Genomic DNA, 16,209 nt, shown 5'->3' on the forward strand with positions numbered 1-16,209 from the left:
CTCCTTGGGAAAATGCAGGCCCGGGGGTGTGCGGTGCCCGAGGACACAGCCCGGCCGGCTGCGGGAGGTGCTGTCCTGCAGACTTCCTACCCCGAGGGGGTAAGGGCAGGTGCCCGGACCCGCCATTCTCAGAGAACAGGAGTGGAGGGAACTTGCTGTTTGTTTGCTGTTACCTCCCCCCCCCCCATTTATTCCACAGTATTCACAATAAATCCCACCAGTTTGGGGCTCCTGAGCCACTCAACAGTAGCTTTTTAGCCAGCCAGGAACCCTGGTCGTGAGGACTTGATATTTTCTATAGCAAAGTCGCTTCTGAGTTTCAGCGACCTCCAGAAGGAAAGCTGGAATGTCGCCAACATCCATCACCCCCCCCCCCCCCACCCAACCACCACCAAGTCATAAGACATCCCAAGTTTTCACTGAGACCACTTAGCAGGTAAACCAAGGCTGCCTTCAGAAACAATTTCTCTAGGGCTCTGATCAGCCTATCTTTGACTCCAGCAGGTGCAGTGGGACGGAACTTGTAGTATGCTGTTGGCTCCCCACGAGGGGAAGCATCCTGGACGTACAGCCCGGTGAATAAAGGCAGGACATGGAACTCAACAAAACCTAACTAGAGAGGAAGAGCATCCAGTAACCTTGGGCCCTGGCACCTAGTGTCGTCACCTACCTGATGGCAGAGATGCCAAGGCAATTCTCAGCTACCAAGGAGAGGGTGGGGTAGGGTTTTGTGCTGGCCATTTTGGTTAGGTTTTTACATGACAGCAATAAAATAAAATATTTTTAACATTATTCAAAGCTTGAGAGCTGCCCCATCTTCCTAAAAGCTTGCAGGTCAATCCAATTAATTTCCCTCAAGCTAATTAATTATGCACATCACTTTACTGCAAGTAATTATCATTTTGCTCTAACAGGCATTAATTGTTTATATAAAATAATGTCACTGCACTAAAAAAGTGCAATTAAGGGCTTTCTGAAACAAATGAATCAGACCAGAACTTTCTAAGTGCAGATGGGACTATGAGCGGAAGCCCTCAAGCTCGACGGAGATGTCTAGTGTCTTCTACGTTTGTGCCTGTGCTGTGTGCGGGGCGGTTACTCACTACTGGGCACAGTCGATGAGCTGGTACTCGTTGGAGCGCTCGTAGCAGGCGCGCACTCCTTCATCCTCCCACAGAGCCTTGGCGTGCTCGTAGAACTCCTGCAAGGGACCACGGGAGAGGACACACATGAGCTGGAGCCCAGGCAGCCACGCTGTCCCTACAACCCAGACGCCACAGTTCGCTGTGACCAGCGCAAGTGGCATTCCCACTTGTGAGCCACATTAATGACTTTGTGCTCAAAAGAACTTTCATCCAATTTGTGAAACGTAATTAAAAGCCAAAGTAATTAATTCCTGCTGTTCTCTTATGGTGAATTAACGGGTTTTGGGTAGTGTTCCTCCTATGTGTTTTGTTTTTGGGGTTTTTTTTTTGGGGGGGGGGGGGGGGGGGGGGTGGTACTGGAGGGCCAGGACAGAGTGAACTACTGAATCATTTTGTTTCTCCACACAATTACTTTTCCAGGAAAGATATACATTAATCTGCATTAGAATACGCCAAGGAATGATTCAGTGTTGTGAAAACACGGTATTTCGTTTGTAAGATGTGCTGGGATGAAATTTCCCTTCCAGGAAAATTTGAATTTTACCCAAAAAATATGATGGTTAGGAATTGCTGGCGAATCGGACCTTGTCAGTGCCTGTCCCTTGGGAAGGGTCACAGTAGGGAGAAACAAAGGAGCAGAGACCCTCTGTTGTCCTAAATTGCAGGAGGTTATAAGTCACATCTCATCTGAATATACAAACATTTTTAATTACATGGGGGCAACCTCCCCTTCCGAGGAAAGACAAAGTTTTTCTTCAGATGTGAATTCAGCAAGAGAAGGATTACAGGCAGGTAGGGACACAAGGCTCAGCTATCAGCTCCACTAACAGAAGGTTCCTGTTTGGTGCATTTTCAACCCGCTGCCATTTTCTCTTTTATCAGAAATATACATTATGTATAGCATGCTGATGGCTTGAATTTTGTTTTCAAACAAATGCTTTAAAAAAAAAAAAATTCACCTAGCCCTACTTATTAATACTGCTTCCCTGCTAGTAGAAGTTTGCAGCCAAGCCCACTTAAAATACAAACACAAATTCCCAGGAAAGCCTGACAAAAGGCCACAATAACTCATTGTTCTAACTGTAGACAAGTCTTTTCCTTCTGGGCCTTATAAACTTGTGCATCTTTCCACCTTGTTTCCCATTCCTCTCTCAGAAATCACTCTTCCCCTACAACGGGGTCAAAATGTATATACATTTGGAAACGGGCAGTTTTATGTCACCTAAAAATAGTTGTTTATGGGACAAAGAATCTTCGTAAACAGGGTCCCGCACGCCAAGGAGGACGCCCAGGAGAAAATCTCCAAGTTATAATTTAGGTTCAAGTCCTTTCTTTTAACTTGGGTCAGCCAAAGACGGGGACGAGGGAATAATTAAGGCTGCGACACAACTCGTGCCGATTTCCCTCACGAAGATTTACAATCTACTAAGGCAAGGATTAAAGTGGGGTGTTTACTTGGGGGGATGGGTGAGCCAAGATGGACAAGGGGTGATCCAAGTTTGCTCACCCATCTTGAGCAAAAACCCTACTGATTATTAAGGTTTGGGTTTGGCACATTAAGGACCCTAGTGGAATTCATCTATTCTCAAAGTGTGGCTGACACAGGTGACCAGTGGCCAGAACGCATCTAGGGGCCAGGGTTGGGGGGTAAGGACAACCCAAGAGCTTAGCTTACAGGAGGGAAATCGAAGTCAGGCACGTTCATCACGCTCAGAATATAGTCCACTCTGAACTGGTTCTCAGGGTTGGCCAGCTCCACGGGGGGCACGAGGTTGCTCATGGCGGCCACGATGGTCTGAAAAGGAGTTAGCAAAGCAGTCAGGGGGACAGCATTGCCTGAGGTGGGGGCTAAGAGAAGAGAAAGGACCCAAACAACGTACTTCGATCGCCTCCTTCAGGTTGTTTTTGATGTCCTGCACTTTGGTCGCCTTCTCACTACAGTGGGATTGAAAAGAGAGAGATCATATGGCATCATACTGACCGACAGGGTCTCTTTAGTCAAGACAGTCCAACTAAAAGCATAGTATTCTGTTCTTGCAAGAGCGGTGGGTTCGAATCCCTGCGGACTGGAGGCTCCTGAATGAGGGCGGTTTCAAATGATGACCTCTCAGGACACGCCCGATTGGGGCCGATCAGTGAATTGGCATCAAGATAAGGACCACGTCTACTGTACCAGAAGTCAGACCTAGTTCATGGGCTGTTCCATTTCGTGAAGGTCCCACTGCATGTCAACGCTTCCTAAAAGGTTTCTACTGGCCCTTATCAATACCCGTGTGTGTGTGTGTGTGTGTGTGTGTGTGTGTATTGGGGGGGGTGTGGGGGGTATTAGGTCAATCATATTGGGGAGGAGAAAAAATTCCATGGTTCCACTTGGGGCTTACTGGGTTGGTATACAGAGGACCAGTGAATGCAGTGGTGTTAGGACACATTTTAAGGCTTTGAGGCCATTTTTATTAAGTCACAGTGTCAGCCACTCAGCTAGCAGCAATGACGTTTCTAGGTGATGTCACTATACAGTGATCCCTCAATGTGAATAGGGATGAAATAAGATTATGCCCCCGGGAGTCTTTATGAGCTGGGACTTGCGTGCTGGGGGCCGGGAGAGGGGCACCGGTTAGGTAGAAGTCAGAAGTTTAAATGCCTTTTAATTATGACTCGAACCCAAGTCATGGAAGATCTTCAGAGTCACTGGGGCCACAGGTAATGACCACACCCTCTGGTTGGGGCGGGGCAGGGGGCACGGATGGAATACTTGCTCCGATCCCATGGATAATGGGTACCGGATAATGGGTACCGATCAGGTGTTTTTCAGCAGCTGTCGTTCATTAGAGACACGACCAAAGAAGATTCTCTAGAGTTTGTGTCTTCAGGGGATGAAAAAGACCTCTTGCTTGGGGTAAATCTTATCACACCTATTGCCTCAACCTTGTGGTTTTGGGTGGGGGGAGTGGAGCCCGTGTGCAGGACACACCTACTGTGCTTTAGGCCCTGGGACAGGACGGCAGCGTCACGTGGAAAGAGGGTGCCGCCCCCTCACAGAGGAAACTTAAGGCTCAGAGGAAAAGTGAGTCACGGACGCAGGAGGGACAGAGCCCATCTTTTTCTTGCTATGTAGGATTTTTAAAGGCAATCTCAGGATTCCTAATTTTTGCAGCTTCCACTTGGTTGATTGACCAAGAGTCCTGGAACGGAGGGAGGTAGCGATCAAGCTGGGGACCCCTCAGGAGTGGGGGAAACACAGAGAAGGGGGGTGTTAGTGGCTGGCGCAGGCCAGCAGGAAGGTCAGAGGAGGGGAGAGCGCGGGGTGCAGGCTCAGGTGCTCGCCTGTCAAACCCCGGCCCCCCGGCCAGATCCCGGGCCTGAGTTTTCCCCAGAATTGTGGCAGCTAATGCTTCCTGCCCGGTTCAGTCTTATCAAAAGATCTGCACGCTGATGTGAGGAAGGAGTGCCCCTGACACCGACTTCACTGCGTCCCTAACCCAGCAGTGGCCCTCTTTCTGGGGAACCAGCCTCGAAGAAACGAGACTGCTTTTCCTACCAGAGTAAGAAGCTAGTTCAGAAGTATTCCCAGCGGGGGAGGGGCGGTAGGTTTGGGGGTATGTGGTGGCGGGGGGAGTAGTTTGTGGCACCAGGAACCCCCTCAGGGCCACTTCAAAGTGCTAGAAGTCAGGAGAGCTTGAACAGACATGATGGCAAGAGGTGTCCTGCAAACCATGGGTGGTATCTGCACCCTGATCGGAAGTCCAGCTCTGTGCCACCCCCCCTCCCCGGCCAACTCTTTGTGCAGCCACCCTACAATGAAAAGGGACCAAGAGAGCCCTGACCCTTCTGTGGGACTTTTCTACATTGTACGTGCACCACTGAGACTCATTTCTGAAATTAGGAACCATGTCCAGAGTCAGGGCTGGAGTCCCAATCAGTTCCTCAGACAGGAGCAAGTTCGTAAAGGACGCGTTTGCCCCTAACGTTCCCTCACGGGACTCAAATCTACCTAAAACCCCACAGGACAAATCTATCTCCATTCATTAAAAACAGGCTCCATTTCCATGGTAATGAGAGCCATTAACCTTCAGTTTCAAGGTCCTACAGTAGTTAAAATTAGAGATGTCGGGGTATTAAATACCCAAATGTACGTACACCAAGAGGAAAGAACTTCCAGAAACTAGGTTCTTTCATTCAGTTTGATATTTTGGTCTAAGTAGTAGTATGATAATTGGAAAACTTCCAGTCTTAAATACGGATATTTTGAGAACGTGTTCAGTATTCATCTACGTATGTGAATAGGTGTGGGAGTATATCAAGTATAAAACAGCTAAAATAGAAATCTAAAATCTAATTCGGGTGTGTAATACTAAAACATAAAATTCTTCCATTGAAGCAATTACTATGTAGATGGAGATATTATACTGGGGCTGGCAAGTTTATCATCATTTTTACTATCGCTTAATGAATTTAACATTGATTGTGAAATTCAGAGAAAATCCCTCGGATGTCTCTCAACTACTTAACAAAGCCAAATTATGTACCAACTACTACAATCTGGGCTGACTAAAATATCGGGGCTGGGGGCTAGAAGTGCTTTTAGCACACGGCCCCCTTCCCCCTCTCCCCGATGTAAATAAAGCCTACGGTCTGGGTCTGAATTTTAAGAGCCCCTCCTCTCCCCCCCAATCAGCTGTCTACGTGGTTGCTGGGGTGGGGTGGGGGGTGCTGCATTGTACCAAGGGTCTTTTTCGGTCCTATACCTTATCTTTGTGCTTTTATGGGAAAGGACAGACAAAAGAAGGAAGACAGAAGACAGACGCAAGATACCGGGATTGCTGAGACATGCAGAGAATTTTTATTTATCACATATGTTAATTCTTCTATTTACTTGCAGAACAGAGTCACAGAGAGAAGTGCAGGCAAGGTATTAGTAGGGTTCAAGGGTCTAGCACAGCTTCTAGTACACAGGAGGTGGTTCGGTAAGGGCTTGTCATAGTCCTCAAATGCCAACTTTTGGTACAGTAAACTGTCAGTCACTTCTACGGAGATGCCTTTTTTGGACTACTAGTAAACTACATTTTTGCCAATTAAGGATTTCATTCCACATTTTTTTTTTTTTGCGTGTTTTTTTGTAATTTTTTGTATTTTTTTTGTATTTTTTAATCTTTTGAGGTTAGGTGGTGGGGCCCCCTCCCCCTCCCCCCCACAACAGAATAGTATTCTTATTAGAAGTTCCTAAGACCAGGCAATTCCAGCATGCAAAGTGTGATAGGACATAGCCGGGAAGATGAGAAACTGTAGCCATCATCTAGGGATAATATATTCTAAAAGAAACAGATGAACAAACATGTGTAAGTTACTTTGTCCCCCGACCCCAGGATCCTTTGCCCCACCCCACCCCGCCACCGAAGCTACTTCTTTGAGATGCCCTAGGCTAGGTCAGTGGGCTCTGCGTGTTCTCATGGGAACAGCGGCGTCGGCGCTGCATGCTCAATGTGCAAGCGGGCCTCCGGCGGCTACCTGGCATGCGGGTGCGTGTCAGCGTGTAATGGGGAGCGGGATGTAGGAAGTGCAGAAAAACAAAATTGATAATGAATGCAGGGAAAAAAGCGGATGCCATCGTGAACTTCCTATCCACTAGCTAATACAATATGCATCCAATTAAAAATACACTCGAAAATTTTAAAAAGATCAGAGGCTTGGAGATCATTCTTAACTATGACCTCCCGCAAGGTGCTGAGGCACTTTTTTTTTTTTTTCCCCTCCTTCTCCAAGTTACAGACAGTGCAGCACCATGTATTTTGATAAGGGGAAAAGATTTTCTCTACCCCCACCCCCACCAAAGTCTGAAATTTTAAAATCAGACCAAGCACTGGGTGGAGGGGAATATAGCAGATAGCTTGGAAAACAAGTTGCCAATTCGAATGGACAGCTGGGGTAGGGGTAGGGGCTGGGGAAAACAGAAACCATATGGGGGGGGGGGTCAATACTTGAAATCCTCAACTGATCGTCTAAAGCTGACGTCTGTAACTTTTCCCCAGCTGGATTTAGTTAACGTGTAAAGGATGGCTCCCAAAAATTATGTTTTGCACTACACTTGCTCGAAAATGTTGAGAGACTGCGGAGGGGTCCCGTGCAAACAGATAGCAAGATGGCTGATGGCCCTGAAATGAGTTCTGCTTCCTCCCCGGGGGCTCGGCCCTCAGTTTCCCAGTATGATCTTCATGTCTGTTTGTTTGTTAAAAAGTTTTTCTGTTTTCGAATGTGCCTACCCATCGCTGTTGCTCCTGGCAGCCTGCGGATCCTCTTCGCCGCCCCTTTTAAAGAGAGATTGAAAGCTCACCTAATCTGCAAGGCACCGCAATTTCCCAAAAACCCCACAAGCCTCTCTACATTCCTCAGCACACGGCCGCCATCCTCCCGTTCCGTCCTGGTCGCCTTTCTGGCTAAGCTGGAAGGTCTACGGAGACGGCAGGCCGTGGAGGGAGCGCCACACTCCGCCACTGAATTAGCCGAGCCCTCTGGAGACTCTCCCGTCGGGTATACAGAAGGGACGGATAATTATTTTCTTGTGCTTTCACTAAATGTACATGCATCAGGGAGATAAAGCCGTGATTTATCTCACAATTCTTTGGAGAATATAGCAGCGCGTTAAGGCTCCCGGGTTCTCCCAGAGCTCCGTCTTTACCATGTTGTATCTGAACACACAAAGGCCCAGACACGGGTGATTTTTGCCCATGATTTCCTGGTGCAGGACTAATGTCCTCCCTGCTTGCGGTCGGGGAAACGATGTATGACGTGTGTTTTCTTTGTATGTAACTGTTCCCAATAAACTGTCATCAATTAAAACTGTGTGCACCGTGAGGCAGCGTGGGGGGTGGGGGGTGGGGGGTGGGGGAGGAAAAAAAAAAAAGGGAAAAAACCCTACTTAAACCCCACTTTTCCTAAATGGTAGGAATTCCTCCTTGGAAGTGGGAAGGGCAGGACGGCTAAGCGTTCTACGTGGTTTTGTAATTGATTAGCTTATTAGCTCAACCAATATTAATGGCACTTTTTTCTGCTGATACTAAAGGTAAGAAGTTAGCTTTGAGTTAGGAAAATCGGCACTTGACCTCTGTATTTCTCAAGGTCAGATTAATATTACACCTCACTCTACAAATGTAATCGGCACGGCAGTCTGCGGATAGTTAAGGCAAATTTAATAGCTCAGCCCAGCCCTGACAAAGCGCACATTTACAGGAGTGAGGAGGAAAGGCCCTGCACCGCGCAGACACCCTTTAGTGGACGGAAGTCACCGTGCCTTCACAGGGAATTCCTAGTGAAGAAGGTGACCGCTTCTGTTGCAATACCGCACTGAGGAAAAAGAAAAAAGGAGGCTCACTTGAAGGAGACAAAAATAAGGTTTCTAGACTCACACGAATTCCCCTGTATGTCACTTCCACAGGCTAAATTTAACACCCTGAGAGATTACCTATGGCTTCCTCTACGAGGCAGGCGAACTGGGAATGTCGCTTCCTCTTTTTAAAAAGAAAATAGAAAAGAGAAGTTCTGGTTTAAATGCCTCGTGTGCATTACAGACTGGCTCGCCAAGGGAGGAGAATCCTTTCTCTAAAAATTAAAAAACTGTAGGGCCGTCTGGAGAGTGATAAAACCTTAAGTCAACTGCTCCAAGGCTGTCCTACCTTCTGCTAGACTCGAGCTAAGGTAAACAGCGGCGGCCGCATCCTTTTAAAAATGCTCGCCATGTCCAGTTTTAATCAAAATATTTATCTAGAGGGTACATGGTCAAATTATTTTTGCTTAACTAGATCATGAAGAAGCACGCCCCACCCAGCAAGTTATGGGGGGAGTAATTATGCAAGATTGGTCTTTAAATTACAAATTATAAATTCACATAGCTCAAAGTCGATTTCTGGCTTTTTGTTTATCAACTGTTGGCAATCTCTGGGAATACAGTTTTATTGAAGGGTGTGTCAGGAATTAAGAATTTCAGAATTGCTTTGTGACAAGTGAAAGTGAGTAGTTAATTAGCCACACGTATGTGCGTCTATTGATAACTCACTGAGCCACTCCTAAAATTGGTAAAATAGCCCATCCTAAGGATGAGCTATTTATGAGCACATGAATTTGTGCTTAAAGAAAGCATCCTAAACTGAAACACCCATTTATTTGTACGCATGACATCATCCTCAGCCCTGATTATCTGACCAAAGAAATTCTAGAATGTTCCATGAAGAGCTGCCTTCAAGTGCAGTCCTGTTACCTCTGAAAGGTGAGAAAATTCATCTTTGTGTCCCCAGTGCTTGGTGCATAGTAGGCATCTGGAAATGGCTCTTTACTGGTTTGTTTTGTGGGGTTCTGGTGCCTAACAGAGGCCATGCGGCCTTGACTCAATGCACCCCTTGGAAAGAGAAGGTGATGCAACGGGAGAAGCAAGTTTTCAGCTGAATCCAGGTTTAGGGAAGGGAATGGGATTGCTAACCAGCTAGTAACTGTTAACTAGTACCTTCAGGTGTTTACAATCCAGTGTGGCCAACGGCCATCACCCCAGAGAAAGCCGAGGCTGGTAGATTTAGCAGTTTTCTGTTTCACAAGTGGGCGGGGGGGGGGGGGGTGGCATTTGGGGTCTGGGGAGAAAAGCGAATGCCCTGATTATGTTCAACGCTCCCCTCTATTTGCATTCTTCATGGCGTACAGAACCCACATTTCTCTTCCATCCCTAGTACACGCACACTCTCTTTTAATCTTTATTCTCAATGCGGTATCGTCCCCTTGTCCTCAAACAAGATGCCTGCAAGGACTTTTCAAAGGCAAAAATGCCCCTTGACCTGGCCGGAAGTACCTAACTCCCAGTCTCCATCACTTAAATGCCTCCTTTTTCTTTAGGCAAGACTACTGATTTTTAGAAAGGGAAACCGTGATTTGCCCATAATATTAATTCCAAAGAGGGTGGTGGTGGTGGAGGGCATGAGGAATTATTAACAGGGGCTGCTGCCTCTTTCCAACTTTGTTTTTCGTGAGAACATTACTAAAACAGTGTTTTTCCCCCTAACAGTTTCAAACACCCTGCATTGGTGCATTGCGCTGACATCTGCAGGGTGGGGCGGGGGGGCTTCTCTGCAGCGGTCAGGTTGCCTGCAAAGTGGTGGCCACGGCAGGTGTCGGCCATGTTCGAGACCCACTGCACCAAAATCTGCGGGCAGGTCTGCGGCAGACGTGCCATGGGGCCAACCAGGTGCTATTTTCCTGGTGTGTATAGGGGGGAATGGCGGGGGGGGGGGGTGTATTTTTATAATTCCGGTGCTTTATTATTACTATTCTTATTTATTGCTGCACCAAAGATTAAAAGGGGGGGGGGATTCTCAAAGAGCTCTTCCCTGGATTTTCTATTATGCAGGCTGAAAAAATTAAGTGGAAATCAGCTGCCCAGCCCCCAAAATCTACCTAAACTTCCTAAAGATTAGTATACAACGTGTTACTTTTCCTGTGCCCGTGCACAGAGTTGACACTTACTCTCCATTAAACCCATTAACATGCAGGATCCTCATTTGCTTCACAATGGTGCTTTTACCAGATTCTCCGGCACCTAGAAAATGAAAGTAAGTGTGAGGTTATGAAGGAGGTATTTGACACACACTGGGCACGGAAGGGGACTGCTGTCTGCCACAGAAGCAGTGCGCAGAAAACACACACAACAACACATCTGCAATTTTCCTTGACATTTCGACGCAGAGAAAACAAAACACATGTCCAACTCGGTCTACCTGCGGCATTCACCACCACAGTCGCGAGAATTAAAGGGTTTCATGTTTTCAGGGTCCCCCCCCCCTGGGTTGTGTTAGAATCTGTGGGGTGGGGAAGCCAGGGGGCAAAGAGAAGGAAGGTCGCAATTTTGTCATTTGAGGGGGAGAAAATCGAAGTTAAAACTGAAACTGAATCCTCGGAATAGAGCACTGGCGGGTGAAACGCACATATCAACGGAGGCAGCCACAGAATTCACTGTTTGTCGGAGGTTTCATGGTTAAAATACCCAGGATTCACAAACAATGCCCAGACACCGCAGTCTCCTTCAGCTCACGGACTGACGCAGCATTTCCCTCCCGCAAATGCTCACAATGCAGCTTCTTTCCGGGTAGCTTTCTCTCCCCTTGGGCTACTCAAACATCAACCCTGACCCACAAGGTTACATGTGTCCTCTTTTCCCGCAAAGGGTATTTTCCTAAAGGTAAATGCTCTCTGGATACAACCACCATGTTGCGGGGGGAGACAGTGGGGGGGAGTGGGAGCCCATCAACTGTATGTCATCTTCTCGAAAAATCACATTTTAATATCAAATGTAATGCTTGAGAACAATCATAATCACATGTAGCAACAACTGTAAAAAGTATTAAAAGGACACGACTTTAATCAGGAGGGAAGATATTCCTGGGAGCTACTGAATTTTCAGATTCTTTAAGACCTTCTCAAAGTAAGAAGGAACACACGCCTCCATTTTAAATCACCTTTCATTTGTAAACATTTATTTTATGGAAAAAGCACATTTCCAACCAGCTAGAAGGAGGACTGCTATTTTTTCATTTTCTTTTTTGTAAATGTACACTCACTTCAACAAATACTCTTTGTGTGAAAAATTTTTTGCCCTCCTCCCACACAAACCTGTTTGGTTTTTTTTTTTTTTTTTTTTACCATTTTTCTCTGCCCCCCCCACCGCCACTTTTAATTTTATTAAATTGCTTTTGTTTTTACTGCCCAGAGAGCAAAGCATTCCTCCTTCTCTTGCCTTTTCACAAGGTTGTAATCAATATCTGTAAAAGTTAAAATTAGTTTCCACAGAAACATTGATTTCAAAGCAAACACTGTATCTTAATGAGCCCAACTCTAATAAGTTAAAATATTAAAGGCACTTTTCAGAGACTGCACACAGAGAATACATGACATTAATCAGAATCTCCAAATTCTTTCGTCAGAAGTGTTAAGATGTTTAACACCTCTCTCTAACAGACACAAACAGATCTGTGCCTCAGTTTCCACATTTATGAAATTAGAGAACTGGACTGAAAAACTACTGCAAGATCTTTTGTGGCACTGTAATTTACTCAATTTTTTGTCATTAAATTCAGATGCAGTTAAAAAGAGGATTTGGGGTATCATTAGGTTTCCTCTTTGGGGGGGCATTATTTGGTGAGAACCACCATTTAAAAATGCAGAATCTGTGGCACTGAGTGGGGCTTCAGACCCTCATGCCAGAGGCTATCAATAAATCATGATAAAATGTGGCCATATAAAGGAGGACACCTGGGGAAAATGAGCCCACAGGGATGCAAGGTGTGTTCAGAGTAACAGTCTCAATTAACTAGAGACTTTGTGATTACTGAGCAAAGGTGTTAGAAATTTAAGGCACCCTTAGTATCACATTTGCTTCAAATTAGTATTCAGGTAGCAAGATGGCATTCCTAGGAAAGATTCTAGACTTTTCCAGGCTTATACTTTGAAATCAAGTTATATGCATATTAATAATTCACATAGCATAATTCCACCTTTACAAGTTTTAGGCAAGACTTCAACGTATCATTTAATTACTGAAATTGCAAATGCATAAACACCAGACTTACTTCCACTTAATTAATAATTTTCTGCTTTACATAAATCTGGACCCAGGAGAACAAAGAGGTGACCCATCCAAAGAAAAGCAAACCAAACACCACCACAAAGGAAATTCAGCCTTTTACATTTTTATTCTTTATAATGAAGCTGTTTTGTTGAAATGTGACCATGAACTAGGTTTTAACCTAGCAAATTCACAAATTAACTCAGCCAAATTACTGAGGAAGTGGAAAACTTCCACACTAATTAATGCTTGTGTAATTCTTCTGGTCATTTCAACAATTTCTTTTATGCTTATGTTTTATTTTGTCCCTCCACCCCCCCTTAAGAAAAAAGGAGGAAAGGCCATCTCCTTATAGTTAACAATCCCCCCCCACCCCGCCTTTTTTAAATTTTTTGGCCAAAGAGGAAAAACCGCAATCAAGAGAAAACCCAAAACCAAACAACCAAATGTCACTTGACAAACAACTAATTAACGTCTTTTCATCTCCTTCCACCTGGAAAAAAGTCGTCTCCTTAAAGCGCTCTCAATGCCCCCCCCACCTTGAAAAGGACATAAAACAAAACAAAACAAAACAAAAAAACCCACGCCATTTCCAGACCAAGAAGCCATTTACAGACAAATGTCATTTTCCAGTTCTGATTTGTGAATGTCTTTTTTTTTTCTTTCACAAAGCAGTCTCAATGTGGCCGACTAACAGGAAAATGTGTGTGTGTGTGTGTGTGTGTGTGTGTGTTAATGGTTTGGTGGTGGGGTGTGGGGGGGGCTACAATTAATTCTCTCTGCTTTTCAAAAAGCCTGCATGTCTGGAAGGGGATAAAAAGGTCATACTGTAAAAATGACGTGTCATTTGGCTTCACTGGGCACTTAGCGTACTAACTCCATTTTTTCTGGTGGGGGGGGGGGTGTCTTATTTTATTTGATTCTCCTTGTCTTCCTTCCACGGCCCGACCCGGCCCGGGACACGTCTGCTCCGCGCACACAGTGTGTCCTGCCCGAAACGCACCGAGTCGCGCCCAGCGGCGGCCGCGCTCCCCCCCCCCCCACTCCGGCGCCACGACTCGCCCGCGCCCCCTCCCCCTCACTGCACCACCTTTACCACTCCGATCCCTTCCGAGGGGCTGATGTCACCCGCCCCCCCTCCATTCTCCTCGGCCACTTCCCCCGCCAAAGCCTCCCCTTGGCGAGGTCCCCTTGGCCACAGCGGCGCCCCCCCCGCGCGTCACCCCCTCTTCTCTGGCCCCTCTTTCTTCTCCCTCTCCCAACAAATCACACACCCCACGGAGGCGGGTCCCCCTCCCTCTGCCCGCCACCCCATTTCCTGTCCCCGAAACCCTCTTTTTGTCGCAGTCTCCCGAGCCCTGTGGGGCTCCCCCTCCCCCTCCCCAACAAGCACCCAAACCCCTGGCGTCGTGTAGGCCTCGCGGAAAACAGAGAGAAGAAAAAAAGAGCGAAGGGGAGGGCGAAAGAGAGAGAGAGACAGAGAACGGGCGGACCAGGGGAGGGGGCCCCGCGCCCGCGCCGCCGCGGCCCCCCGCCCCATTTTGAGCCCCCGCCCGGCCGAATCTGCGCCCCGGGGTCCCCCTTCCGGCCTCGCCCCCCAGAGACAGAGCCCGCGAGCGGGCGGCGGGCTCGGGAGCGCGCGCCCGGGGCGGGGGGCGGGCTCGGCGCGCGCGGCCTGCGGGGCGCCCCGAGGGGCCCCCGAGCCGGGCCGGGGCCGGCGCCCCCCGCCCCGCCCTTACCCAGCAGCAGCAGGCGGTGCGTGGCCCGGTAGACCTGCTTGTCCTTCTGCAGCTGCTTCTCGATCTTTTTGTTGGCCTCGCGCTGCGCCTTCTCCTCGTTGCGCTGGTCCTCGGTCTTACTGTTTCCGAGGCAGCCCATGGCGGCGGCGGCGGGGCGCGGGGCGCGGCCGGGCTGCGGCGGCGGCGGCGGGGCCGGGCGCGGGCGGCCTCACGCGGGCCGGGAGGGCCGGGACAGCGCCGGGCGGGCGGGCCGGGCGCGGGCTCGGCTCCTCGGGGAGGAGCGCGCGGGGCGGACTGCGGGCCGCGGGGCGCGCGGGGAAGGGAGGTTGGCGGTCGGACCGAGGGGAGCGCGGAGCTCCCCGCCCCTCGAGCCGAGGCCGAGGGGGCTGATGGCCGCCGCCGGGCCGAGGCGGACCAGAGCAGGAGCTGCGGGAGCTGCTGCCGCCGCTGCCGCCGCCGCCGCTCTTATTGCCTCGGCCCGGGCCCGCCGCCGCCCCGACCCAAAGCTTTGCAGCGGGCGGGGGGAGGCGGGGGGAGGAGGAGGAGGCGGCGGCGGCGAGGGGGGGTGGAAGGAGGAGGAGGAGGAGGAGGAGGAGGGATGAGGAGCAGCCGCGGCAGCGGCCGCGGCGGCGGGGAGGGCGGGAGCTGGCGGAGGGAGGCGCCCCCCTCCCGGGTGCCCGGGAAGGTAGGGGGGGGTCCCTCCGCCCGCGCCCGGCCCGGGACAGGACGGGACGGGGAGCCGCCCCCTCGCCCCCCTGACTCGGGCCCCACTCGGGCCCGGCCGCGGGGGGAGAGGGGGCGGCCCCGAGCCAGTGACGACCCCTCGCACGACGCCAACGCTCCACCCCCCGGGCCGCGTAGCCCTGCGGCCCCCGAGGCCGAGCGCCCCCCCCTCCCCTCCCGCGGGCGCCGCCGAGGGGCCGGGGTGGGCGGAAGGGGAGGGAGCGCGAGCCCGAGCCCGGACTTCGGAAAATTTTCGAAAAGAAGAGAGAGAGACACAGAGAGAGCCAGAGAGCAGGGAGAGTGTGGAAAAAGCGAGGCGAGCACGAACCAAAGGACAGAGCAACCGAAAAGGAAAATGTGTCCAAACACACACACAAATACTTAATAAAAATCCACACTACACAGCGATGGTGGTGTCTGGTGGTGGTGGCGGTGGCGGGGGGCGGGGGGCAGGGGGCGGACTAGATGAGCCGCTCGTCGCGCCCCCGGCGCCGGGCGCCATGGCCCGAGCCGAAGGCACCGCTGCCCCCGGAGCGCCCGCGGCCCCTGCGCTTGGCACGGCCGCCCAAGTAGGAGAAGAAGGCGCAGCCCAGGAACACTCGGAAGCAGCAGGTCGCCCCGAACACGAAGCCGCAGCCGCGGCCCTGCTCCGTGCGCTTCTGCAGCAGGAAGTTGAGCACCCACGAGGGGCTGCGCACCGAGAAGACCAGGAAGACCACGAGCGGCAGGTGGGCGCTCAGCGCGCCAGCCTTCAGCGGCCCGGGCCGCCACACGACGCCCCCCACGCGCGGCGCCGTGTAGTAGGCGTCGTCCTCGTCGCCCGAGTCCGTGTCCCACGCGGCCCAAGCCCTACTCGTGCCCCCGCCGCCGGCGCCCTCGCCGCCCCCGCCGGCGCCCTCCGCGGCGCCCTCGTCGTCGTCGGCGGCGGCGGCAGCGGCGGCGGCCTCCGGGCCGCGGGCCTCCTCCCGGGCTTCGGGCGCCTTCTTCTTCTTCTTCTGCATCTTCTCCA

The 16,209-nt window shown here is 50.2% G+C and overlaps 1 protein-coding gene across 6 annotated transcripts in view; it reads right to left on the reverse strand.

Moving 5' to 3' along the window:
* Window positions 1-16,209, reverse strand: part of GNAS (GNAS complex locus) — a 54,205-nt gene that overhangs the window by 3,810 nt on the left and 34,186 nt on the right. For 2 of the 6 annotated variants that reach the window (XM_032350198.1, XM_032350204.1), the window contains exons 2-6: window positions 10,644-10,716; window positions 7,403-7,447; window positions 3,026-3,080; window positions 2,821-2,940; window positions 1,104-1,201 (exon numbers count right to left, since the gene is read on the reverse strand). In XM_032350198.1, the coding sequence (XP_032206089.1) occupies window positions 1,104-1,201; window positions 2,821-2,940; window positions 3,026-3,080; window positions 7,403-7,447; window positions 10,644-10,716 (391 nt within the window). Of the gene's footprint in view, window positions 1-1,103; window positions 1,202-2,820; window positions 2,941-3,025; window positions 3,084-7,402; window positions 7,448-10,643; window positions 10,717-14,477; window positions 14,676-16,209 lie in introns of those variants that run through there. The other 4 variants (XM_032350201.1, XM_032350199.1, XM_032350203.1 and 1 more) reach the window with 4 other exon arrangements.

This window comes from Mustela erminea, chromosome 7, assembly GCF_009829155.1.
Source record: "Mustela erminea isolate mMusErm1 chromosome 7, mMusErm1.Pri, whole genome shotgun sequence".
Taxonomy (NCBI): Eukaryota; Metazoa; Chordata; class Mammalia; order Carnivora; family Mustelidae; genus Mustela; species Mustela erminea.